This window comes from Euphorbia lathyris, chromosome 1, assembly GCF_963576675.1.
Source record: "Euphorbia lathyris chromosome 1, ddEupLath1.1, whole genome shotgun sequence".
Classification (NCBI taxonomy): Eukaryota; Viridiplantae; Streptophyta; class Magnoliopsida; order Malpighiales; family Euphorbiaceae; genus Euphorbia; species Euphorbia lathyris.
The window spans coordinates 125,867,176-125,894,734 of record NC_088910.1 but is presented as its reverse complement, the minus strand read 5'-3'; the positions used below and the strand labels follow the sequence as shown (position 1 = coordinate 125,894,734).

Here is a 27,559-nt window from a genome sequence, read left to right as displayed (position 1 = left end):
AAATTCAATTGACTGCACCTTTTGTCTCCTAAGTTGTCATGTTATTCATTTCATTCTTCTATAAATATATATGTTCATTTTTTTTTTTTTGAATGAATATATATGTTCATTTAATTTTGCATCAAGTGGCCAAAAGTATTGAATCCATGTAAATGCAAAAATGGGGAAGAAGGAGAGTTGGTTGACAATAGTTAAAAGAGCATTCAGGTCTCCAACCAAAGAGAAGAATCATGACAAGGAAAGAAGAGAAGAACATCAACAAGAAGAGGAAGAAAAGGTAATTTCATTTCATTTCATTAATCAGTTCAAAAACAAATTTAATTCATATCAATAATTTTAATTTAATTCATTTGCAGAAGAGAGAAAAAAGAAGATGGATTTTTAGAAAGCATAGCAGCAATCCTGAAGCTACTTCTGCAACTGTGAATCCTGCTTCGAATACATCGTCGCAGAACCAATCAGTAACAGCAACAGCAACCGTAACAGCTACAGCAGCAGCAGTCGAGATCGTTAGGCTCACTCGGAGTTCTTGCAGTTTGGTGAGACAAAACTCCACTGCTGCTGCTATCGTTATTCAAACAGCTTTTCGTGGCTATTTAGTAAGTGTTACTATCCGCAAAATGATTTTTTTTTTAATTGGATATATTACTTCTGAAATACTGTAAAATTTCATCGCATGAGTTTTATGATTTAATTGGGTGAAGGCAAGGAGGGCTTTACGAGCACTAAAAGGGCTAGTGAAACTTCAAGCTTTAGTGAGAGGACATAATGTTAGACAGCAAGCCAAGTTGACATTAAAGTGCATCCAAGCTCTGGTCCGGGTTCAAGACCGGGTCCGAGACCAACGAGCCAGGCTCTCACTATCACTTTCACATGAAGGAACCACTAAATCTATGTTTTCTGAGCCCAATAATAGCTTCCGACTTCTCCACCAGAGGAGGTCTTTAGTAAGTATTCTTAAATTGTAGTTACTGACGGAAAATTTCGTTAGTAAATTTGTGGTTTCGTTTAATTTTTAATATATGTTGGGAAATTGTATTTTGCAGTCGAGAGATATAAGTTCGGTTTTAGATGAATGGGATGAACGGCCTTACACAAATGAGGAGATTGAAAGCATAGTTGAAGGACAAAAGGAAGCTGCTTTAAAACGTGAAAAGGCTCTTGCTTATGCTTTCTCTAACCAGGTTTGCTTCGGTTGCATTGTATTTTTTTATTTCTTATCGTATAAAACAGTTCAATATTGTTGCCAAATGATACGAAATTTAATTCTATTTAGCGTCTATTTAGTTAACTGTTCTTTACGGTATACTGGTACTAATAACTGGTAGATATTAACTAATTTTCCTTTCAAAATAGCTGTTGGAGACCGTTTCTAAATCCAAACTAAACACTTTATTTTAGATGTTTTGGGGATAAAACAGCTAAAATAAAACGAGTACTTGTACTTTTTGTGTGAAATTCACAATTATCGGGTTTGTATCCTATCGATTTCAGATTTGTGTCAAAATATACCAATCTTAATCCAATCCAAAAATTTCTTGTTATTGTCGATTTTGTGTCGTGTTTTTGGAACATGTGTAATTTTAGTGTGTATGTTACATATATTAATGGTGATTTTTAAATATATAAAAGGATATAGTACTATTTTTAAATATTTTATATCGTTTTTTATTAATATATCAACATTAACCATCTAAAAGTCTGTGAATATTGTTGGGGTCAAGTAATGTATTTATAACAATATATAAAGTTCGAGTTGTGTTTTCAGATAATAATTGTAATTTTATTATATTTATTAATAAAAATGATATGTAAAAACGTTAAAGAATATAACAATAATGATATATATTTGTGTCATTTCGTGTTATTTTTGGATTAACATATCAACCCTAACTCAACCCAAAATTTTACATGTTAATTTCGTGTCAACCCAAAAATGACACGTTACCTATTAAACTAAACTCAAACGCTAAAATCACATGTCGAGTCCATATTATGTAACCGGATCATATGTATTTTTTGTCATCTCTACTTGAAATATTGTCGTCCTCCCTTTTCAAAAGTAAGTCATTAAAAATATTTTAACTATAATGTTATTTTGTTAAAATGTTTCTGAATATTTTTATTGAATGCGAGGAAAGGTTCCACTATAGTCTTGGGACCTCCATGACTGTGAAGATGTAACACATTAGCATCATTACTGATGTATCAATCTCACAAGTTAGGCCATATTGTGGTCTGAGATCATAGTAGAATTTTTTTTTATATTCTAATCGACATTAGATATAAGAATAAACTTTAAAAAAATGATAAAATTGAGCTAAATTTCAACTATAGAAGTAACATTGTTGTTCTAACCATAATAGTATATTTTAATGATATAAGTTCCAAATTTATTCATAACATTTTCGGGATAGTAAAAATATACTCCTAACATTAAGGGGGAAATACCATTTTTTACATTAGGATTATATTAGCACTTTCTCAAGCTGTTAGGAGTAAAATCGAACATTATCCCTATTTTAATTAAATTGGATTTTGTTATTAAATACAAACTCATTAAACTAATTAGCCATGTGATGACATTGATAATATCTTAAAAAAAATCAAAGATATGGAGGAATAGAAGGAGCCCATCAGCCGGAGATGAGAAAGAGATGACGGAAAGAACAAGATGGTTAGACCGTTGGATGGCTACAAAGCAATGGGAAACCAGTAGCCGAGGATCAACGGATAGAAGAGATCAAACCATTAATATTAAAACAGTGGAGATGGACACAAGCAGACCATATTCCGTTAGAAAACAACCCGGTTCTCCTCTCCTTAGACCTCATCAATTCCCTTTTCCGATCACTCCATCTCCCAGAAAATCTAAGCCACTACAAGTCCGTTCAGCTAGCCCAAGATGCCCAAAAGAAGACAAATGTTGCTACTCAGCCGCACATACACCTAGCCTTATTAGCTCACGATACAGGTACGCCGAAAAAATGTAAATAATTTATTAATCTTTCGAGTTTCTATAATTATATACATTCTTATCATTATCAAATTTATAAATATATTTTTATTATTCACACATTTATGTACTTTTTTTATTTATATTTATATAACGATACTGTTGCTATTTCTATATCTATTTTTGTTTCCATATAACATAGGTATAATTTAATGGGGGTAAATGGGAGTGCCAATGCAATGCCGAACTACATGGCTTCGACCGAGTCTACAAAGGCTCGGGTCAGGTCACAAAGTACCCCAAGGCAGAGACCATCCACACCGGAGAGGGAAAGAAGTGGTTCAGCTAAGAAACGACTATCGTACCCTGTAGCTCCAGCGGAACCCGAACCCGAACCTGAACCATCTAGGGGTTGTTTAAGAAGCCCCAGCTTCAAGAGCCTCCAAGGAGGATATGTTGGAATGGGTTATCCATCAAATTGTTCTTTTTATACTGGAGAGATATCCCCATGTTCTACAACTGATTTAAGGTGGTTAAAGTAGTTTATTAGATTAATTAATTAATTCATGTGTATTATTGTTCTTATTAGTATTATTTTAATTGCACTTAGACCAATTATTAATTCCAATTTTTGTCTTTTACTCCTATTTGGATAACCTTATTTAATGACTCCTAACTACTTACTTAAATAAGTATCATTATTACAACATGTGCAATTATCTAATTAAAACCCTATTTGGTAGCTATGGTCTAAAAAGTGTTTGTAGTAATTAAAGCTTTATTTCCTTTTGAAAATGGTTTCTCAATCATAATCAACACTATATATCTCTATCGTTTGAAGTTACCGCAGTAAAAAAAAAAACTACGAAAACAAGACCCGAACATAGGCATTTGACAATATTGAGCAACATTAGTTTTTACTTACAAAAACACAACTGATTAAAGTTGGTTTGAACGACAACAAGATTTAGTCACTTAAGCTAAATTTAGCGTACGCAAAGGTGGACTGAGCGACCGAACTGTATGATCAACATCGAATTAATCACATCCACCTACCAAAACAACATAAAGCTAAAAAAAAAAGGAAAGGTACAAAGGAAACCGTGATTTCATCGATTCGATTTACAATTAGAGGCATGTTCTATTTTTTCTTGCAAAAAAAAAAAAAGACATGCTTTACAAAGTCTGCAAACAAAAAAATTTGACTAACATCCTTTATCATATCATCAAATCAACATGTCATGTCATCAAACTAATATATCACATAAGCAACTGTTAAGCAAGTCAAAAATTTCATTGTGCCACTTAAGTAAAGTCAACATATCGCATTCTTATGTTTGCTAACTTTGTAAAGCACGTATATTTTTGCAATAAAATACACCACATTCGGTTAAACCCCAAAAATGGACCTTTTAAGGGAATTATTCTCCACCTAGTAATGGTCGGGAAATAATTCCCATGGAGGGGTTGTTTTTAACTCTGTAATAAAAGACTCATTACAACACCTTAGACATCATAATGGTATCATTACGGCGGTGGGCCCGCCGTAATGGGACCATTATGGCGAGCTCACTTACGTAATGAGATTGTTTTTAATCACAGAGTTGAAAACAAACCCTCTAAGGGAATTATTTCCTAACCATTACCAGGTTGGGAATAATTACCTTAAAATGCCTCTTTTTGGAATTTAATCCACGTTCCTCTACTTGCGAATCGATGAAACCAAAGACGTTTTTTTCAAGTCTTGTTGTCAATACCAGAAGTGTTGCCATAGCTACTACTACCATGAGAGGAAGTGAAATTGGAATCATCTTTAGCACTACTAGAAATCCCAAGGCACAAAGCTTCAGCCAAAGGTCCACCGGGGGTCGAACTTGAACCTAACCATGATGAACCATGGCTCATCCACTGACCACCACCTGGTCTCAAACTACTTGCTTCACCATTTTCATTTTCTTCACTCCCAGTCCCACCAGCCATTGACAAGCTAAGAGACGACGCCGGAAGCCCTTTAGGACTTCCACCAACACTGCTGCAACTATCTCTCATTGCTGATGACCAAACATCCAAAAAATGCCTTGTCTCTTGTGCTTCTTGTGTGTGGCTCCTGGGACTCAAAGACGCTGACGTTGGGCTTAGTAAGAGGCTGCAATTATCGTTGAGACGATGAGTTTGCAACGAGTGGGTATTTGATCTTAAACCCATGTATGAATTTGAATCAAGATGTTGGCTTTCTCTGAAATGATACATGTTTTCATCACATTTGGTGCTTTCTGCTTTCAGAGAAGGCCATTCTAGGTTTGAATTACTGCTTGTAATAGGAACTGTCTCCCCCTTTAAGAACCAGTCCAAGTTCCTGAAATAAGGTAGAAAATTAGGCCTACGGTTATTGACAAGGAACGTTTTCGTAGATGTATTTATGCCATTTGAGCTCAATGGGTGGCCATGTGGAAGCAAACGTTAGTGCTAATATTGCACGGTTTCATACAACGTATATATGGAGTGTAAAGCTATTTTTTCCCGAATAACTATAGAGCTAAATTTGTTTTAAGCGGTCCAAACGTGGAACCAAATTAACTGGAAATTTGACTTATGTTACACCTGCTATTAATGGAGCCTAAAAGACTCCATTACCAAACATTAATGCTAATATTGCACAAATACAACTAACTTATAGAATAAACAATTACAAGTAAAATAAACTAATTGGATCAATGGCCTAAGATTCAGTGTACAGATAAAAGAAAAATGAAACAGTAATCTATGTTGCACCGAAACTCTTCTTAATGTTTTTTTTTATGGAGCCGTTTGAACTAAAAGCTCGAGCTAATAGTTTAGGCACACTTCATATTATTATGTGACACACCCCCACACGCGAATGCCCACTGGGCTTGAAGCGTGCACAAGCCAACCCCCATATTACCATATCTGCAATTAACTCAACAAATGGGGGTTGCCAGGAATCGAACCCTGGACCACTTGTTTCAACCAGCTTTCATACCATGTCATGGAACCAATTGAACTAAAAGCTCGAGATTTTAGTTGAGTTGGTTTCATAACATGGTATCAGAGCCTAGTGTGACAAAGTGGTCTAGGATTCGATTTCTGGCCGCTCCATTTATTGAGTTATTTGCAGGACATAGTAATTTGAATCTGTATTGTGCACGTTTCAAGTCCAATAGACATTCATGTGCGGAGATGTGTCAGATATTAATATGAAATGGATCTTAAACTATCAGTTTGGGCTTTTAGTTGAGTTGGTTCCATAACACTTTTCATTGTATCCGTTTCCGTTTTCCATTGCTGTTTCCTAGCTATATTAGTTTAGAAATAATGTTTCTCGGTATCTATTTCCGTGCAAAATAGACAGTAGGCATAAGTTATTTACTGACCTGGATTGATCATATGAAGAAGGAACAGACACCATGGCTGCTGCACCAGGACTGGAAGAGAAGATGGAGAAATTGGAGTTAGGTTGGCTACGAAACTGAGATTTCTGATTAAGCAAATTTGTAGCCATGGACATGGACTCAGACTGTAATTCCACAGGCTTTCTTGAACGGGGACGACTCTTATGAGAGTGTCTCTCACAATACTTCTGATCAGGCGCCACATCTCTAGAACACCTCCATTTTTTCCCATCAGTTCTTTTACATCTCCATGGCTCCGGATCCGAGTTACAGCTCGAAATCCCCAATTCTAACGACCCCGCTTTACCCACTAAAAAAGACAACACCTTTATAAGAACCCAAGTAACCAAACAGTGCAAAAAAAGTGCAAAAATTCACAAAATTTAAGGAATTTAGGGAATTTACCGTTGGATTGCGGAGATGAAGTGTTCGAGTTTGACTGAGTTCTTAAAATGGGTATAAGTAGCTCAGCAGGGACAGGAATAGAAGCCATCAAGTACCTGTAAATTATATTCTGTCTCTCCAATTCTTGCCACTGAGCTACCGTGAAAGGGACTCTCATATTCATATTCAAACATTGCGTCATCTCTGATTTAACATTTAACCCCCAAAAAATTATCATTCCCCCAAATTCAACTCTGGATTTTGCTGTAACAACAAAAAATTGGGAACTTACCTGAAGAATTGAAGGGCTGCAGAGATTTAGAACCAACCACATCGTAAATATCGCCGAAACGGTTGCTTCTGGAGTAAAACACCGCCCCTCCGTCGCCACCGCCGCCGCCACCGCCACTCAAAGAGGAAGAAGAAGAAGATGAAGACATGAGTCCTATAGAAGAATCATTAGGTTGCATCCTTAAACCCAACCCGAAATCGCAGTCTTTAGCTTTATCTATCGCTTTTGAAGAAACCCCACCTCTTGTTCCCATAATAAACATCCAAATCCCCAAAACACAAAATTAAATAAAAACTGAAACTTTCCCCATGAAAATGGAAAAGAAAACAAAAATTAAAACCACCGTCGTCCACCGATTTATCTTTCGCTTGAAAACAAAACTAATTTTAAGAAATTCAGCTTCTTCTTCCACCTGTTGTTGATAAAAGCGAGAAGAAAATGAAGCGGTGCCGCCATTTTTAGCCTTTGCTTCCTTAGCTTCCAACATTCGTACTCCTTTTGGTAATACTGACAAAACCCTTACTTCCCGTCAACTTTAACGGTCTTTAACGATCTCAATCTTCTCTCCCCGTGTCTGTCTGTCACGGCGGGATCTGATTGGTGGGACTGGTTTGACTTTTGAGTTTTTTATGACTAGATCTGATGCTTCATTGGCTGTGATTTATACTGTTGCGTGAAAGTTGTCACGGTTTGACTCTGATTGACTTGTTTGACTGACGTTTTGGTTCAATTAATGTCTCTTTCCGTCTAACAAGCCGTTAAAGTTAAACCCCACTCGGAAGGAAGGGGACCATGGGAAAATTTTGATGTGATGCAGTAACTAAATTATCGTGGACTTTCTCTTTGATAAAGGACCTACTAAATAAATAAATAACTTTCTACTACTAAAATTAGCATCATAGAATATTTAATTTGGACCCACTTTTTTTTTTTAAAAGAAAAATCAATAGTAATAATTTTCACTTCATTTAGTGGATGCTAATCATAAGTTTTGGGGGAAAATAAGGCTTTAATCTTCTTAATTTTTATTAATTAAGTTATTAGTTTTTTATTTGTCACAAATAATACTTAATTAATTATTTACTGTTTGTTTAGAGTTGTTAGGAGTTAATTATTTTTCTTACGAATAATTATAATAATTTGTTTCTCAATCATAACCAAATATTTTTATTTTGCTGTTGAGAGTTCAAAAAAATAAAAAAGAGCTATGAAGAATAACATCATACGGCCATTAAGTCTTTTATCAAATTAGTTAGCTATAAACAACTAATGAGTAAATTATACATTCGAGTGCTAGACGTGTGGTCGGGGATGGTTCTGAAATTAATATATGGGAGGATCTATGGCTGCCTGACCTGACAATCTCTTTGTTGAAAGTGAAAAATTGGAGAGTCTGAATTTTGATAAAATGAGCCGTCTCCGCATTCCCGGATGTAATATCTGGGATGTTGTTTTGCGAAAGGGATATCAGATTGATAACAAGGATCCCGTTGAATACCCTAAGTATATTTTAGATTCCTGCAGCTGGTCTGGGGATTCAAAGGATAAGTTCAATATGCGGAGCTGTTACAAAAAAAAAAAAATCAGCCTGACAATTCCTTTTCTTCGCCTTTTGCCTATGTGGTAAACTGAAAAGATGTGTGGTCTATTAAGGCCTCTCTGAAAATCCTCAATTTCATTTGGCACGTCCTGGCTGGGTCGGGTACATGTGAGTACCGCATGCCCGTTGTGTCTGACTTCGGAGGAGAACTCCTTCCATGTTCTTGCGAGCTGCATTTTTGCTCAACAAATATGGCTGCTTTCGCCAGTGGGAAATGTTGGAGCTCTTTTTTCAAACGTTCACGAATTTCAGACCTATATTATTACGAATCATCCCCGAGATGTCGTCGATTTAGCTACTGTTCTATGCTGGTCTCTCTAGTCGAACCGTAACGATAAAGTTTGGAACCAAAATTTAGTGTCTGTTGCGATTTTACACAACAATTGGAAGTCTATATAGCTCAGATAGTGTGTGAGAGAAAACGACCGACTAAGAGTGAGGTTTGGTGGTCCGTTCCGCCCCTAGGCTTCGTGAAAGTCAACATTGGCGGTGCAATCTTCCAAGCTTTATTAGGCTACGCAAGGTATAACTTTGCTGCCCGTGACACCGAGGGACAATGCATTGCTGCTGGGAATGGGCAATTAATGTGTCAGCTTGATCCCTTCCTGGTATAAACCTTCTCGTGTTCAAAAGCGTTAAGTTGGATCGAAGAGAAAGGTTGGTCGTATGTTATCAAATATTAGTCTTGTGAAGCGGCATTTTGACAACAATTCAGTTATTGATGTTCTTATAGGTGATTGTCAATCTCTACCAAGAGATATAGAAAATTGTAAGATCAATTTTGTCCATAGATCAGCGAATCACTTAGTTCACGTGTTAGCCATGGCAGTGATATTTGTGTCTGGTCGGGGGTTTTGGTCTAGGAGTCCATCTCCTTTTACTTGTAATGCATTTACTATAGATTATTAATAAAGCTCATCTTTTCTGTCAAAAAGAAATGAGTAAATTATATATAAATAACTATTTAAATTTGCTATTATTAACATTGCAATCACTTAATTTCAACCTAACATAAAAGTCATTCTACTTTGCATTTATTAACATAAAATTCATTCAAGCTTAATCACTCTAATAGTGAGCAACCAGTGCAATTTTATTTCTTAAACTTTTTGAGTTTTAAGTTATTTAAGTGTTGTTTGATTAGAAGACAAAAAGTTAATGTGTAAAGAGAAATCTCTGAAATTGGTGATTGGGAATTCTAAAATACGTGATCCATAATAAATGTGATTCTAAAAACTTTTTTTTCTTAAAAAAAGGTTCTATAAAACTTTAATTATTAAATTTTTACATTTTGAAATCGCCAACGGTCATTTTGAGATCGTTTATTTTTTATAAGTAGTCATAATATTAATTAGTAAAAACAAAGTTGTGTGACCACAATATTAATAAGAAAAAATTAAGATGTATTATTTTGGTGCATTGAGAAGTTGCATTGCAAAGAGTAATGGTAAGAATGGCGAAAGAACGGGAGAAACCTAGGGCAAGGATGGGAGCGGCGATGGGCGGTAAAGACGGTGTAGGCGGCCGTTTGACGCAGGGAGGGGCGGAATGAGCGGCTGGGAAGGAGCTGGCGTCGGATCTTGCACCGGATGGAGAGGGGGAAGAGAGAGCGGCCGGGTTTCCTAGGGAAAGGCGGGGGAGTGGAGAGCGGTTGAGAGATCGATCAAGGGAGAGCAGGCGGACGGCTCACCATGGGGGTGAGGGGGTGGATCCGGCAAGTATCAATGAAGGTGAAGGGGCCTGGGGGTCGGGAGAGGTTAGGGATCATTTTGATCCGGCGGCGGCACAGGATTCTAGTGAGGGGGGTGTGGTTAGCGCGGATCTGCCTAGGGCGCAGGCGCCGCTTCAGGCCGCGCAGACCGCGCAGGCCGAGCAGGCTGCGATGGCCGTGCTTGCCGCGGGAGGGATGGCTTGGGGCCCTGCTTCAGGGGAGTTGGGTAATCTTTGCCCTGGTGATGGTGCGAAGGAGGGAGGTGCTGCCACTGGTATGCCGACAATGGTGATGGAAGGCCGAGTGAGGGATCAGACTATGGCCCCTAATTCTAGTACTGTTCCAGGCCCGAAACAAATTGTGGATACAATTGAAAATCATATTTTGAAGAATGACTGGGGGAACTCTTCCTGGAGAGATAAGGTGTTGGGGGTGGTCGAGGAGGAACCCATGATGGAGGAAGACATTATCGAGGATGAGTCTGAGGAATTCTTTTCTGACTCTGATATTGAGGATGGAGAACAAGAGGACCCGCTGTGTCCTGTGATCCGTCTTTCCTATGAAGACAAGCGTGTCCTAAGATCCAAGTGGAAATTAGCCTTAATTGTCACTGTTCTTGGGAAAAAGATAAGCTTTAATTACTTTGCCTAGAGGATCCAGGCACAGTGGGCGAAGAAAGGGAAGGTTACCATTACGGACCTGGAAAATGACTATTATGTCATTAAGTTTACAAGAGCAGAGGACTTCAATGAAGTTGTTAATGGTGGCCCTTATATCATATCCAATCATGTTTTAGCTATAAGGCCATGGGTTCCAAATTTTAACCCTCATGACTGCTCGGTTAATAGAATCCTTACTTGGGTTAGATTTCCAGGATTGCCTATTGAATACTATAGTGAGAGATTCCTTAATAAAATTGGAGGCCTTGTTGGGAAAGTTCACCACGTAGACAAAACTACCATTGGGGCAGTAAGAGGCAAGTTTGCCAGGGTCTGTATCGATATTGATCTTGCTAAACCTCTTCTGTCTAAATTCTGCATTCAGAATAAGGTCTTTCATATTGAATATGAAGGTATCCACAATATCTGCTTTGAGTGTGGCATGTTTGGCCATACTTATGATGGCTGTCCTAAGAGAAGGAAGATGGTCGAGGAGGTGGTGGTGCCTAACATAGGTAGAGCTGAGGAGAATCAAGGTGAAGGTAAGAATTTTGGCCCATGGATGCTGGCCAAAAGGTCGGTCAGAAGGAAGCCACGAGCAAATGCTGCTCGGAATCATTCTCCAGACATCAGTAAGGAGATGAATTCTCTACAAATTGCTCCTGAGATCAAGGTTAAGCCCCCTGATATCAAGAATGGTGTTGGTGTTGAGTCTGCTTCCGGGTCAGGGTCAAGGTTCGGAGTCCTGTCTCTTGAGGATGGACAGGATCCGGAGATATCAAATGAGAATATGGAGTTAAGCATGCCTGGCCTGGAATCTGCCGAGCATGCTACCATCCTTGGTGACTCGATTAATCCTCTTTTCGACTCCAAAGCTGTTGCCAAGGGGAGCTCCCTGATCATTGGCTCATCAGGAAGAGTGATGACTAATGAAGTTAGTAATTTGAAATCTCTTATTGATATCCCAGTAGGAAAGACTATATGAGTCAATAAGTTGAATATGAAGAAACCTAAACCTAACCCTAAAAAGAACCATAGTTCGTCGGACTCTTGGGATAAAAGGGGGCCTGCTGGCACCTCTTCTAGGCTCTCAGGAGCCCCGAATAAGTACCTGGTCTAGGGTAGGGGCCCGTGTTCAGTAGCTTTCTTTTCTGATGGACTTCTTTGTTTGGAATGTTAGAGGTGCGGCTAGCAAGGCTACCCGCATCCATGTTAAAGATCTAATTAAGCAATTTAATCCTTCTTGTTTTGCTCTTCTTGAAACCAAGGTTAGTGGTTCAAAAGCAGATGAGGTGGTCAGAAAGTTTAAGAATTGGAGTTGTGCCAGATCTGAGGCTACTGGTCGGGCAGGGGGGATTTGGCTTTTTTGGAAGCCAGATCGTGTTAATATTGATATTATCAGTATGGATAATCAATTCATTCATAGTAAGGTCTGTTACCCTGGTAATAAACCTTTCTTTGTTACCTTTGTTTATGTCGTTCCGGTATCGACTAACCGAAAAAGCCTGTGGGAGATCCTCTATTCTATAAGTACAAGCATGGTGGAGGCATGGATGGTGGCTGTGGACTTTAATGATATTGCCCTTATGAGTGACCAGAGAGGGGAGTAATCATTATATGAACCGGTGCCTTAATCACAAGCAGAATATGGATTTATGCGGGCTGTCTGACCTGGGAGCCGCTGGTCACAAGTTTACTTGGAAAAGGAATAGCGTGTTTGTTCGGTTGGACAAAGTTTACACGAATGTTGCTGCAATTTATAGTTTTCTCGAAATAAACGTGTTTAACCTTCCTTTTCGCCATTCTGACCACTGTCCTATCCTCGTTAAGCTGGTTAAATGATATCGGATTAAAGGGAATAGACCTTTTAGGTACCTTGTTGCTTGGGATTCCCATCCTGAGTTTAAAATTTTTGTTAAAGATAATTGGCAACCTCATTCTAATGTTCTCCTTGCCGCGGAGGGGTTTAGAAGGAATGTGGTGGGATGGAATAAAAACATCTTTGGCCACATTATCAGAAGAAAAAATAAACTTTTAAGAAAAATTGAAGGCATTCAACGTTGTTTGGAGACCAGATTCGATCACAGTCTGAATTGTCAGCTTAGATCCCTCCAGAACGAGTTGGAAGTTGTGCTTAGACAGGAAGAGCTTCTTTGGTTCCAGAAATCTAGAAAGGCTTGGATTAAGGACGGAGACCGGAATACTAGATTTTTCCACCTTTCTACTATTATTAGGAGACATAGGAATCAGATTGATGCTATTAAAGACTCCAATGGTGATTGGGTCTATGAGGATGAAGATATTCGTCGTCTGGCCCTTGACTTCTATAAAGACCTTTTTAAAGAGGATGAGGTGGATTTGGATAAAACCCTATCTGGGGTTTCCTTTCCTAGGCTGGAGGAGGATGCTATTAAGGAAGCTTTCCATCCTATTGACCAGAAAGAAATTGATCTGGCTTTCACCAGTATTGGAGCTACTAAGGCTCCGGGGATTGATGGTATTCCTGCCAGTTTTTACCATAAACACTGGGAAACTGTGAAGGAAGGCATTTACAGTTTTGTTAGAGGTGTTTTTGGCGGTTCTAACGATATTAGGCTGGTTAATAAAACCCTCCTGGTTCTGATCCCCAAAGTTGAAAAACCTTCCTCCTTTTCACAAATGAGGCCGATCAGTCTTTGCAATGTGCTTTATAAAGCTATCACTAAAATTGTGGCTAATAGACTCCGACGCATTCTTCCGGAGATTATAAGCCTGAATCAAGGTAGTTTTGTTCCTGGCAGGCAAATGATGGACAATGTGGTGATTGCCCAAGAGGTGGTCCATTCCATGAAGATGAGGAAAGGTAAGAAAGGGATTATGGCGCTCAAACTGGATCTGGAGAAAGCTTATGATCGCTTAAACTGGAGTTTTCTTCTGGATAGTTTAAAGCGAGCTGGTATCCCAGATAGCTGGAGGAGATTGATTGAGGATTGCATTTCTTCTCCTGTCTTCCAGGTTTTGATCAATGGAGATATGTCTGATGAGTTCTCTCCCTCCAGGGGTATCCGTTAAGGGGATCCTATGAGCCCCTTCATTTTTTTTATTGCTATGGAGAGGTTGTCTCACTTGATCCAAAAGGCCGTGAACAAGGGGATTTTCCATCCTGTGTCTATGAACAAGTTTTTCCCTCCTATTACCCATTTGTTCTTCGCTGACGATGTGATGATCTTTGTGGAGGGGAATGAGGAGCAAGTTGGTGTGGTTATGGAGATCCTTAATTGTTTCTGCACTGCTTCTGGCCAGAAGATCAATATCCATAAGTCTCGGATGCTTTGCTCTAAGAACATGGATAAAGGAATTTGTAAAAGGTTAAGTGATTTATCTGGCATTCCTCTTACTCACTCTTTGGGGAAGTATCTTGGGGTCCCCCTCCACAGTGACAGAGTGTCCAAAGCCTCCTTTAAAGAGATGCTGGATAAAACGAATGGGTTGTGTGCTAGTTGGAAAGCCAATTCTCTCTCCCTGGTAGGCCGCCTAACTTTAATTCAGTCTGTCAATTGCGCAGCTCCTAATCATATCATGTAAGCCTGCAGGTTGCCTGAGCCAGTTCTCAATGAGCTTGACAAAATTAACCGGCATTTCCTTTGGGGAGAGTCTGGAGAGGGGAAGAAGATTCACCTTGTCCCTTGGAAGGACGTCTGCCAGCCGAAAAGCATGGGGGGTCTTAGTATAAGACAAGCTAAAGACAACAACAAAGTCTTATTAATGAAGCTTCTCTGGAGAATGTGGCAATGCCCCTCCTCTCTTTGGGTGCGCCTTCTTTGTGGTAAGTATCGGAAAGACAAAATCTTTGGGGGCCCTAAGGAGAGAGTGGTCAATTGTTCCTTCCTCTGGAAAGGGCTTAGCGCCGTGTTTGCTGAGTTCTGCTTGGGGGTTGGTCTGGAGGTGGGGAATGGTAAGACCATCAGTTTCTGGTATGATACCTGGATTGGTGATAAACCGTTATTAGATGTGTGTAGCTCCCCCCCGCCTAGTGATATCCATAACTGGAGGATTGCCGATGTGGTGGACTCTGAGGGGGACTGGATCTAGTCTAAGTTTGATACCTTCTTTAGCCTGGAGACTCTCCTTAGAATTCGGGGAGTGAAGGTTAGTAATCAAGAGGAAGATATGGATAGGCATTGCTGGACCCTGACTAATAATGGAGTTTATTCTTGCAAATCTTCCTTTGAAGCTTTTACCCTCAACAGGTCACATCCTCCCTCGGATATTTGGAAATCCATTTGGGCCCTCAAAGTCCCTTACCGTATTAGGAGTTTCCTATGGCTGGGAGTTAAGGACAGGCTGCTTACTAATTCGGATAGGCACAGACGGCATTTGGCGAGCTCAAGAGCTTGCAGTAGATGCAGAGGCTAGGATGAAACTTTGTGCCATGCTCTTAGGGATTGCTCTAAGAGTAAAGAGGTTTGGAAGAAAATTCTCCCACACCACATTCTCTCTTCTTTCCTGGCCCACTCTGAGATTGACTGGTTCTCTGATGGTATTAAGGGGAAACTGCTGACTAACATGGAGCATGGTGACATTTTCTTTGCTATCATCTGTCACCAAATTTGGAAGTGGAGAAACGAGGAGATTTTTGGTAACAAAACTGTTTTTATTCCTAACTTAGCTGAGTTCTTCTCGAAAAAACTCTCTACTATTATTGAGAGTTTCAAAGGGGATTCCCTAGCCAGATCTACCCAGAAAAAAGAGGTCCATCTCGTTGGATGGAGCAGGCCGAGAGATGGGGTTGTGAAGTTGAATACGGATGGCTCCTGCCTTATCAATGGTAAGATTGCTACCGGAGGTGTTCTTAGAGGTGCAGGGGGCGCATGGCTTTCTGGGTTCACCCAGAATCTGGGGTTGGGCTCTTCCTTTTCTGAGGAGCTTTGGAGTATTCTCTCTGGTATCAAGCTTGCTAAAAGCCTAGGTGTTAAGAGGTTACCTGTGGAGTCTGATAACATGGAGGCCATCAAAATGATTTCTGATAATCATGCTATTTGTCTTAATAGCCGCAACCTTATCAAAGCTATTAAAAGACTTTGCTCGTCTTTTGATTTCTTAAAGTTCACTCACATTTTCAGAGAGCAGAACCGAGTTGCAGATCGCTTGGCTGTGGCTGGCCATGAGGGGATGTTAGGTGTTACTACCCTTTCTGATCCCCCTATCTTTCTCTCTTCTCTTCTTTTAGAGGATAGGATTGGGGTTAGCTTTCCTAGGCTAATCCCAGGTTAGTTGTTTTTGTTTGTTTGTTTTCCTTTCCTGTTTCTACCCAAAAAAAATAAGTCGCCATGGATGTAATTTATCCAACAACTAAGGGTGAGTTTGACATTATTTTACCAAACCCTAAAATCAACTTTCTTAGCTAAAAGCATTTATCAAAAATGTAAAATTGTTTTCTTTGAAAACTTATTCCAGGAAAAGTTACAATTAGTAGCTTTTCATACCAATAGATTTCACAACTTGGTAGGAAAGCTGATGTTAATTTTTTTTTGGATAAATTTTAAATAAAACTCATGTGGTTTCACTAATTTTCAGATAAAGGATTGTGGTTTACTTTTTATCAAAACGAGGATTGAGGTTTCGCACTTGGATTAATGTTATTAAAACCATTTTTAACGATCTGAAAATGAAAATTTTCAAGAATTAAAGTTGTTCAATGTCATGTTTTTTATGGAACTACATTTTCAATTTTCGAAAATCATCTTTTTTGGAACTTTCACTCTCTAAACATTAACTTTCTCTCTCTTTACCAAACATCATCTAAATAATCTCAAAATAAAAAAGTTGAAGAATTAAAGTTGCTTAGAATATTAGTAGTTCTTAAAATATGTCATTTTTGAAGTCGTCAAGGGTGATTTTAATAGTATCAATAGAAAAAGTCCTTATTTTGCTAAAGTTGAAAACATCAATCCTCGTTCTGACAAAAAATACACCACAATCCTTTATCTGAAAATTAGTAAAACCACATGAGTTTTATTTGAAATTTACCCTTTTTTTAAATAGTCATAATTTTCAATATAAGTTAATATATATTTATTTTTATTCCTTGATTTTTTTTTATAATTTTTATCATGTATTTATCAAACATTTATTACGAAATTTTTTTTTCTCACAACAGCTTCTGTCCAGCAATATAAAACTGAACCTAATTCAATTAAAAAAAAACTGAATTTTCTTTGTAGCTATATCAAATCTATAAAAAAAATTGTTTTAAAATTGTTAAAATTATAAATTTTGAATATAAATAAATAACGTTTTATTAATCGAGTTTTATATTAAAATTAATTTTTTTATTATCACTGTAAACTTAATGTATGTAATTAATGATTGATTAATGTATTAAATTAAAAATTTGAAAAAGCTACCAACCTTATAATGATTTTTTCTAATTTTTCCCAAAATTAAGGTTATCTAATGGGCATAAGAGGTAAGTTGATATTCTGTTAGATGATTCTATTAATATGAATTCTATATGATGAGATGGGTTTTTTTAACTAATAGTTGACGTTGACCAATTGAGGAAATGTTGGGTATAATAATTTAGAGCACCTATCATCATTCCAAATTTGGAGGGATTTATATATTATTCTAAGACTATGTATTTAATCCATAGATATAAAGATACCAATTAAACAATCCACTAGGTCTAGGAATCTAGCATCACATAAATTGTACTAGGCCATACATACTTTTCAATTTTGAGTTACTCAACAATATAATAATTGAGTAATTCTATTATTGGATTTTTCCTAAAAATAATGCCTATTTTGACATTATTGATGACTGGAGAGCCGGGTTAAACTTATTGCACACTGTAATGTTAAAAAGTTTAACCCGGGTTAGTTGAAACCGGTGATCCATTCACCGGTTTCATTTACCGGGGTCACTGCCATGTTTGCCAAAAGCAGACATGGCAGCTATGAGACCGGTTAATGATTAACCGGTGAATTCACCGGTTTCAGTGGCGTGCGAATCTCACTTTAGTGAGATTCGCACGCCAACTCTACTTCCTCCTTTGGGGAAGCAGAGTCCGTGAAGGGGCAAAATAATGTTTTGCACATTCAATTCCAGAAATTATAAAAACTTACCCTTTTCAAATTCAATTTATATATACACTTCATTTTTACTCTTCACTCTTTCTTATTCTTCAATTTCTACTCTACACTCTTCAAGCTTAACTCCTCAATTTTCAAAGCTTACTCTTCCCTCTTTTCTTCAAAAAAAAAAAAACTCTTCCCTCTTCATTATTTTTCTTATTCCATTATCTTATACACAACTTTTTTTTTTTTGGTAAGAAAGGAAAGGAAAAAAACAAAACCAACAAAAAACCTACACCGGGATCAGTCTAGGAAGGCTGACTCCAATCCTATCCTCTAGGAGAGAAGGCAAAAGAAAAGAAGGAGGAACAGATAGGGTAGAAACACCTAACATTCTCCCATGCCCAGCAGCTGCTAAGCGATCCGCCACGCGGTTTTGCTCCCTAAAAATATGGGAGAAATTAAGATACTCAAAGGCAGGACGAAGCCTCAAAATAGCTTTGATGAGATTCTGGCTCTTCAGACAAACAGCCTGGCTATCTGAAATCCTGTTAATAGCCTCCAGATTATCAGATTCCACCGAGAGCTTTTTAACACCCATGCGAATGGCGAGTTTAATACCTGACAAGATACCCCAGAGCTCCGCAGAAAAGGAGGAGCCCGTCCCAAAGTTATGGGTAAACCCCGCCATCCAATTGCCACCAGCATCCCGAAGAACTCCTCCAGCAGCAATTCTGCCATTGCTAAGGCAGGAGCCATCAGTATTCAACTTAGCAAACCCTTCTCTAGGCTTACTCCAGCCAACTAGCAGGATCTCTTTATCCGGGGAGGGGCGAACAAGGGAATCTCTTTCAAACCTTTTAGTAATAACAAAGAGCTTCTTCGAGAAGAAAAACAGTAAATCAGGAATAAGGACAGCCTTACCCGCAAATAATTCTTCATTCCTCCACTTCCAGATTTGGTGACAAGTAATAGCAAAGAGGATGGCACCGTGCTCCATGTTGGCCAGCAAGTTCCCCTTGGCTCCTTGAGAGAACCAGTCCCCTTCAGAAAAGGCCATGAAGGAAGGGAGGATGTATACACAACTAAATTCTCCACTTTTCGTTCCACCATCTTGAAGAATTATTTTCGTAAAAATATTACAAGTATGTATTTTAATTTATTTGATTTCGTATAAAATGTTGTTATTGATTTAATTTATGTACTTGTGTTATTGTTTTTGCAGTTTAAATATTTTCTGTGTTGCTCTAAAAACATGTATGTCTATTTACGGTTAATTTATATTTAGTTATGTTGTTACACTATTGTTAGATTAAATCAGTATTTTGTATAGTATTAATTTTTTTTATGTAATTAGATAGTATTAGTGCTATTATTTTGTATATATTATTTGTATAATTGAATTTGTTCTTCATTCAAGTAGTATATAACTAGATAACTACTAATAAAATTATCCATAAAGTTAATAAATGTAGGTAGTCAATAAAATTATTCATATTGTTATTATTTTGTATGTATTATTTATATTACTAGTCAATATATTATTTAATTTAATATAATTGTATAAAATTAAAGTAATACCACCCATAAAATTAATAAATGTAGGTAGTCAATAAAATTATTCATATTGTTATTATTTTGTATGTATTATTTATATTACTAGTCAATATATTATTTAATTTAATATAATTGTATAAAATTAAAGTAATACCACCCATAAAATTAAAATAATACTATCCATAAAATATACTATACATAATAACCATAAAATAATACTACACAAAATACACATAAAGTGTACATAATATCTCATCCATAAAATGTTATTTTGTATGTATTATTTGTACTACTATTCAATATATTATTTAATTTAATATAATTGTATAAAAATAAAATATTACTACCCATGTAATTAAAATAATACTATCCATAAAATATGACTATACATAATAATCATAAAATAATACTATCCATAAAATATACTATACCCATAAAATTAAAATAATATTATCCATAAAATATTACTACCCATTAAATTAAAATAATACTATCCATAAAAATATACTATACATAATAACCATAAAATAAGAATCTTCCCCATAAAATTGTAATGAATATAATAAAATAAAAATGCAGAGTGGATTTTTTAAATTTATAAGAATATTTTACAATATTTGATCATTTTTTTATATTATTTTAATTTGTATACTATGTAGGTATTTTAGAATGACTGAATATAAGTTGGGGAGAGGAGATGAGTTTTTTTGGCGTCAGTTTTGAATATGATTGGTCTAGTGCATTGGCTAAGAATAAACGACTGAAGTTGAGAAGGAGACCATCATATAACAATCTTGTATCTAGGATCCGAGTAGCTATTGAACTAAACAGTGGTGACAGAATAACCCGAATCGTGTACAAGTATGCTATCTTTGGCCAAGCTTCACTATCGTTTTCCCATATGCTTTTTTCGAGCGACGATGATGTTGAATTCATTTACGATAATTTGAGTAACGTACCAACATATAATACTGTTGAGTTATTTGTTCAGTTTGAGAGAGTAACCAATGACAGACCCATGTCAAGTATGTTTCCTGTAACCAATGAGTGTGCGAATACTAATATCGGTTATGGGTCTACAACTGCTGGACCTAGCTATCAGCCAACATCATCTTTCTTATCACTAGGCACGAGAGAGTGGGACCAAGCCGGACCATCTTATGCTACTCCAAGTGGCGATTTCCAAGACGACGGACATACTAATATTGGTTACCAATCCAACGTGACTACATTCCCTAATTACGATGTTGAAATAAATCGACATGAAGTGGGCACAAGCAAAGATTATGCTGAACCTGATCCAGTAATTGAATATGGTCTCGATGATCTAGTTGAAAGTGAGAGTGATGATAGATTGGATGTGGAGGAGGATTTTGATTATGAAGAATATGCCGATGAAGACGAAGAGGTGGAGGAAGATGTGATTATGGATCATGAAGGAATGGTAGGGGGTGATTATAGCACAATACCTTCAATTCCCGTTGTATCTTCATGGATGATGGATTTGAATGTAGCTCCAACTGATGTGCCTGAGTACTATGGAATCCCAGCAATTGCTCCTTTATCATCATTTACATTTCCAGCTCCTGCATATTCAATGATAGAGGAAGACCGTGCATATGGGGCTTCAAATGATACCAAAGAGATATGCGTATGGGATGGAGTTTTAGAGTTGAGAAAAGGATTAGTGTTTGCTGACAAAGAGGACGTTCAATCAGTTGTGAAGAAATATTCAATGAGTAGAAATGTTTCGTACTCAACAGTTGAGTCCCAACCACACAAATTAGTCTTGAAGTGCTGGAAATCAGAACAAAATTGCGATTGGTGGTTAAGGGCACTTTTGAAGAAAAAATTGGGCTACTGGGTAATAAGTGTGTATCATGGTCCTCACACATGCTTTGGTTCAATGTTGACGCAAGATCATAATAAGCTTGATAGTAAAATGATTTCAAACTACATTATGGATATGGTTGCAAAAGATCCAAGATTGAGTGTCAGAGTTATACAAGCAAACATCAAGACTCAATTCAGGTTTTGTGTGTCCTATAAAAAGGCATGGTTTGGGAAAAAGAAGGCGTTAGAAAAGATTTTTGGCAATTAGGAAGAGTCGTACAACATGTTGCCTCGATACTTGAATGTCATGAAACACTATAATCCGGGATGTGTTAGTTGTCTAGTGACTGATGAAACACATAATCAACAACATCAAATATTCAAACGAGTTTTTTGGAGTTTCAAACCGTGCATCGAAGGTTTCAAACATTGTTGACCCGTGATATTGATAGATGGGACATTTCTGTACGGTAAGTATAAACATGCATTTTTGGTGGCAACGTCATTTGATGGCAACAACCACATACTTCCTATTGCATTTGCAATTATAGAAAGCGAGAATCAGTCCAGTTGGTCATGGTTCATGGATTGCATTCGGAGGTATGTCACTCAACGCATTAGTTTAAGTGTCATCTTAGATCGACGTGCTGGAATTTTGTATGCAATGTTCCAACCAAACTTGGGTTGGGCTGAATCGATGGCATTTCATAGGTTCTGCCTCCGACACTTTGTCAGCAATTACAACCACAGTTTCCATAAGACTGGAATTAAAAAACTTCTATACCGGGCTGGTACGTGTTAGTATATATGTTTCAAATGATTCCATCTCAATATGTAGTATATGTTTTCACAAAATGTTGAATTAACTTATTTAGGTGCACAAGCACAACCAAGGAAGTTTCAGAAGATAATGGATGCAATCAAGGCAATGGATGTAGCATCGTACAATTGGGCAATAGAGAGACCGATGGATCAATGGAGTCTGTCACATGATAATAGTGCACGGTGCGGGAATATGACAACAAACATTGCAGAATGTGTAAACAGTGTTCTAAAAGGCATCAGACAAATGCCTATACAAAGCATTATGGAGCATACATTTACAAAAATGGTGCATTACTTCGACTCGCGCAGACAGGTGTTTAGTAATTTGAAGGATAAAGGTGAGACATACACACCAGTTTGCAAGGATTTGTTGAAAAGGTATGGACAAAAGGCGAATGGTCACACTGTCATTGAATACGACACTCGAACTAGGTTTCGTCAGGTTTGGACAGCTTATGATCCCATCAAACAGAAAGGGAACAACATCCAGAATGTTAAACTCCAGACTCGTGAGTGTTCATGCTACAAATTCCAAAATTATAAAGTACATTGTTCTCATGCAATTGCAGTGTGCATGCACCTACACATAAATTTATGGCAATATGTTGACGTGACACATACATTGGCTGAGACTTTGTCTGTATATAACTATCCATTCCAACCGTTAGCTCATCAAGAATATTGGCGCGAGTTTAGTTCACCGAAAGTGGATGTTGATCCAAGGTTGAAGCGTAAGCAAGGATGACCTAAGTCAACAAGAATTAGGAATGAGATGGACTTGATTGAGACAGGTACGACTAGTTATACCTGCATCATTTGCAGACAAAGTGGCCATAATAAGAAGTCATGCCCAGAAAGAACAGGCAACGTTGGAGGCCAAAATAGGATGCCCAGTTCTACCGGTAGAAATGCAGGCTCTTCGTCTAGACAACAGGGGCGAAATTGATTATGTATTTGTTTTTCAATATGTAGTTATGTTTTTTAATATGTAGAACGATTAAGATATGTTACTTATGTAATTTGTATGGATACATTATTTGTATGGATATATTATTTATGTTGTTTTATGTTTATGTTGTATGGATTGCAATTTACGTTAAAACTTCCTCAAATATTTTGATTAATTCATGTTTATATGCTTTGATTTAATAGGATATGGATATTTGGAGTACAAATAATTTCACTAACGGGGATATACTAGATATCTACATTGATCCAGACTGTGAAACATGGTACGGAAAAAAAAGAAAATTTGCCAATGCTAGAACCCACTACCATTTGGTGCGGACAGATGCATGACATATTTTTGAAGGATACCACACCAAAAACCTACCCGATAATTGCATAGTTAATGAGTATACTCCACCTGAATGGATGAGGTTATGTGAAGTTCGATGTGAGCTTGAAGCATACTGTGTTTGCCATTGTATAAAAAGGCCGAAGATCATATCATCCATGTTGCCAAGACAAACAACAGCAGAAAAATGCATTGTGAAAGAACAACTGCAACGGGAAATAGATATAATGGAGGTTCGGCTAGCTAAGGTCTATGACGAGAAAATCACAAAAGAAGAACCGACCACATCAACATCTGATTTATCGTCTGGCAGTGACGATGATGCTTTTCAAACATTTTTACCTCGTTCGTTGCCTCGTTGTTGTTTTACAACTTTTTGCATGTAGGCCATGTCATGTCTGCATTTTTTTCAAATGTTTTTCAATATGTATTTCTGTTTTTCAATATGTACTTATGTTGTTTATGTTGTTTGAATGAATATGTTATTTATGTTATTTGTGATAAAAAAAATAGTCATATGAAATTGTGATAAAAATAAATTTGAAGTATGGAGAGATAATTTTAAGTATGATGAATTAATTTGAATTATCATAAATTTTAGCATGCTAATAGTAGTATGGAATTGTGATAACGATAATTTCAAGTATCATAATATGGAAGTATACTAAAAATAATATATATTAAAGCATTTTAGAAATAATACATATTGAAGTTTGCTAGAAATAATATATAAAACTTATCTACGTGGTACATATGGTTGACAACTTCCTGTATAACAGCTTCTAGCAGTAATATGTCTACGACCTTGTTCATCTTCATCCACTTCAGGATTATTAGACCCAACCACAGCTTGGTTTTCATCCACAGTTGCCATTTCAGGATTACTAGACCCGCCCACATATTGAGTTGCATCCACAGCTTGGACCCATGATCCTACATCTTGTTGAGTGAGTGAAAAATGATCATAACTTGGCATGTTTAGGTCCAGACATGTGTGGGAATTATACGGTATAGGTGGTTGACACATCATATTACCTGCAACAGAAGCACTACCACCAAATAACCATTGGGTAGAGTCCATTGTTGAATTCCCCACCAAATTGTCTTGTGCACTCCACTGACTCATACCATAATTTGGATTTTCAAAAGAAGGAACAATATTTTGTTGTGGAGTGTAGAACATACTTGACTGTTCTCCTATATCAGTTCCTTCAAATTGATGTGGTGATGTATAGTGGAATGGTGAAAAGTGTTGTGGTGATGGTAACACTATTGGTGAAAATTGTTCAGCAGCCAAACCGAAATGTGATTGTGTCGGTTGGGACCACTATCCCATGCAGACTGTGGACCTGACTCGGTTGTGGGTTGTGGAATTAATTATGGTACTTCTGACGATACTTGGGGCATTTCCTCTTCCGCAGCATGAGAATAAAGATCATAAATCCTTTGCGTAGGGTATGGCAATTTCTGACGTCGTGACAATAAAGTCCGTCGCCGCCTCCTTGTTTCGACCTCTGGCTCTTCCATATGTGGAATTGACAATAAAGGTGGAGCAGGTTGTGGTTCATATGTATTTGCCATACGATGCTCTTCATTCAATCCACCTAACATGCTGGCCGTCATTTCTCTTACATTTTGCAAATCATCAGGTTGTATATGATACAGATGTTGCAATCCGTCTCCCTACACACATAAATTTTTGCAAACATTACTTTTTATTTAATATGCAACAAATTAACCTTAATTTAATACTACTTACAATTTCCGGCCTAGCAGCGCTTGTAGGATCAATCCACCTTTTTGTGTCTTGTAAGTACCATTGCATATGTTGTGCTTGGGAATGCAATCCAACTCCTAATGGAACTGACTCTACTAACCTAGAGTGTCTTTCATTCCACAAAACAAGTGAAGGTTGATGTCGGTGTTCCCAATTTATTCCGTGATACCCTCGCATGTCAAGTGTGTGGTATGATTCAATTTGGAAAGGGTGTTGGGGAATAGGTTGGTTCATACCAAATTGACGAAGACATCTATCCGGTTGATGGAATTCCATAGTGGAATTGAATATTAAAGGAACAACGGATCGCCATATGCTCTCTCCAGCACGATAATATGGAGGCAACAGTTGTAGCACATTAGTATATGGCTCCCAAATAAACTAACAAAAACCACATACAAAATAATTAGTGAGTTACATTAATTAACTGCATACATATGGTGTGATTTTAAAAAATATGTATTTACCTCATCGTCTTTCTGGTGATCTAATGCATATCTAATTTGCCTGAGATTATGATGTGTTGTTTGTGCCATATTTTTGGGATATTTCCACCTACAAATATAGCAACATCATTCGTACATGTTACTTCATAGATATATATAGTACTCAATAACCGTATTAAAAATTAAAACAAATTTATTTACTTGGCAGCGAGTGGCCGATCTGTGTGAATTTGTGCAGACACATTCAGCAATCGTGGTCGAACCATTGGAATTCGCTCGTATGCCCATATTTGCAGAAATTGTAGGCATCCACTAATTTTTTTAGTGGGTGGATTAGTAGCTTTGCACAACTCTCGATATAAAAATGCTAGCATGGCAGGCTTTCCATGCATATTTTTTGGCCCCTTCGTCTATGACTAGGTCGATTAATAATGGCAACATCGTCATATGCACTACATCACCACTCTTACTAGCAAACAACATACCACCACATATCCGCATTATCAAAGCACGGGTATGACACTGGATTTCAAATTCAGTAGCATGCTCGGGAAGCTTTTCAAAGTTTTCTTTCAGCCAACTAAGTTTTATATTTGCACCAGTTAGATCACCAGTAGGAGGCACTCGTCCTAAAAAATCTAGGCAATATTGTTTCCAATCTAGACTGGCTTCACCACAAATAACAGTCTCACCATCAACATTTAATCCGGTTATAACTTCTACGTCTTGTAATGTCAGAGCTGCCTCCCCGACAGTGAGGTGAAAAGTGTGCGTTTCTGGACGCCATCTTTCAACTAGTGCAGTGATTAAAGATTGGTCAACTGACATACCACCAACACTAGTAATACAACTAAATCCAGATGATTTTAGATATGCCTCAATCCTTGGATCTATGTTGCGGAATGCCTTGAACCCCAATGCTCTTTGACATCGCAAAACGACACCATCATCCTATATATTTATAAATGTAATACGTTAGAATATGTTTGAAAACATTTAGTAAGACTAATATGTTAAGGTTGAAATTTTACCGGATTCATCCATATATTTTGTGAACGGTGAGCGGATTGTAGATGCAATAAATCTGCATTCTGTGGATGAGATTGTATAACTTGTTTATTTCTTCTTCCATATGTCATTGTCTCTTAAGAGTTCACATACATAATAGATGATAGTAAAATTTGATTAGTATAATATTTTGAATAATTGAAATGATAACTAAAAATATATTTACTAACAAATATAAGAATTTAATTATATAAACTAATTTAATTTACACTCATTTATATACACTAACTAAAAGATATACACTATTTTACTAACTAAAGGATATTTAGTTAACTAAAAACACTAATTTACTAACTAAAAATATATTTACTAACAAATATAACAATTTAGTTATATAAACTAATTTAATTTACACTCATTTATATAGGCAAATGATATATACAACCCTAAGGGTTGTATATAAGCATTAACTCTTCATATGTTTTCAATAAAATAAAATAAAATAAAAATCTTAACTCTAAAGCATTTATTTGTATTGGAAATATAATTAATTTACTAGTTTTTATGAATATTTAATAAAGTATTAATAAATTGTATTATAAGATTATCTAAAAAAACCAAATTAACACTAATAATAGTACTTTATAGGTTTTTATTTACAGCCCTAAGGGCTGTAAATATCAGGACCCATTTATATACACTAACTAAAAGATATACACTCATTTACTAACTAAAGGATATTTAGT

The 27,559-nt window shown here is 36.9% G+C and overlaps 2 protein-coding genes across 3 annotated transcripts; one reads left to right on the top strand and one right to left on the bottom strand.

The window, feature by feature from the left end:
- Window positions 1-101: 101 nt before the first annotated feature.
- LOC136214883 (protein IQ-DOMAIN 17-like) lies at window positions 102-3,531 on the top strand. The gene is made up of 6 exons (XM_066002902.1): window positions 102-277; window positions 357-599; window positions 705-947; window positions 1,047-1,184; window positions 2,613-2,974; window positions 3,159-3,531. Exons 1-6 carry the CDS (start codon window positions 161-163, stop codon window positions 3,496-3,498), a joined length of 1,443 nt encoding a protein of 480 aa, XP_065858974.1. The 5' UTR covers window positions 102-160; the 3' UTR covers window positions 3,499-3,531.
- Window positions 3,532-3,688: 157 nt separating this feature from the next.
- Window positions 3,689-7,520, bottom strand: LOC136210927 (growth-regulating factor 8-like). 2 transcript variants are annotated; one of them, XM_066002398.1, is made up of 5 exons: window positions 7,043-7,520; window positions 6,772-6,954; window positions 6,349-6,676; window positions 4,714-5,312; window positions 3,689-4,008 (listed from the first exon to the last, which is right to left on the bottom strand). In XM_066002398.1, the coding sequence occupies exons 1-5, from the start codon at window positions 7,302-7,304 to the stop codon at window positions 3,995-3,997; spliced, it is 1,386 nt and encodes a 461-aa protein (XP_065858470.1). In that variant the 5' UTR covers window positions 7,305-7,520; the 3' UTR covers window positions 3,689-3,994. The 2 variants fall into 2 exon arrangements, with proteins under 2 accessions (XP_065858470.1, XP_065858469.1); XM_066002397.1 differs by lacking the exon at window positions 3,689-4,008 and having other exon boundaries at window positions 4,041-5,312; window positions 7,043-7,519.
- Window positions 7,521-27,559: the final 20,039 nt, after the last annotated feature.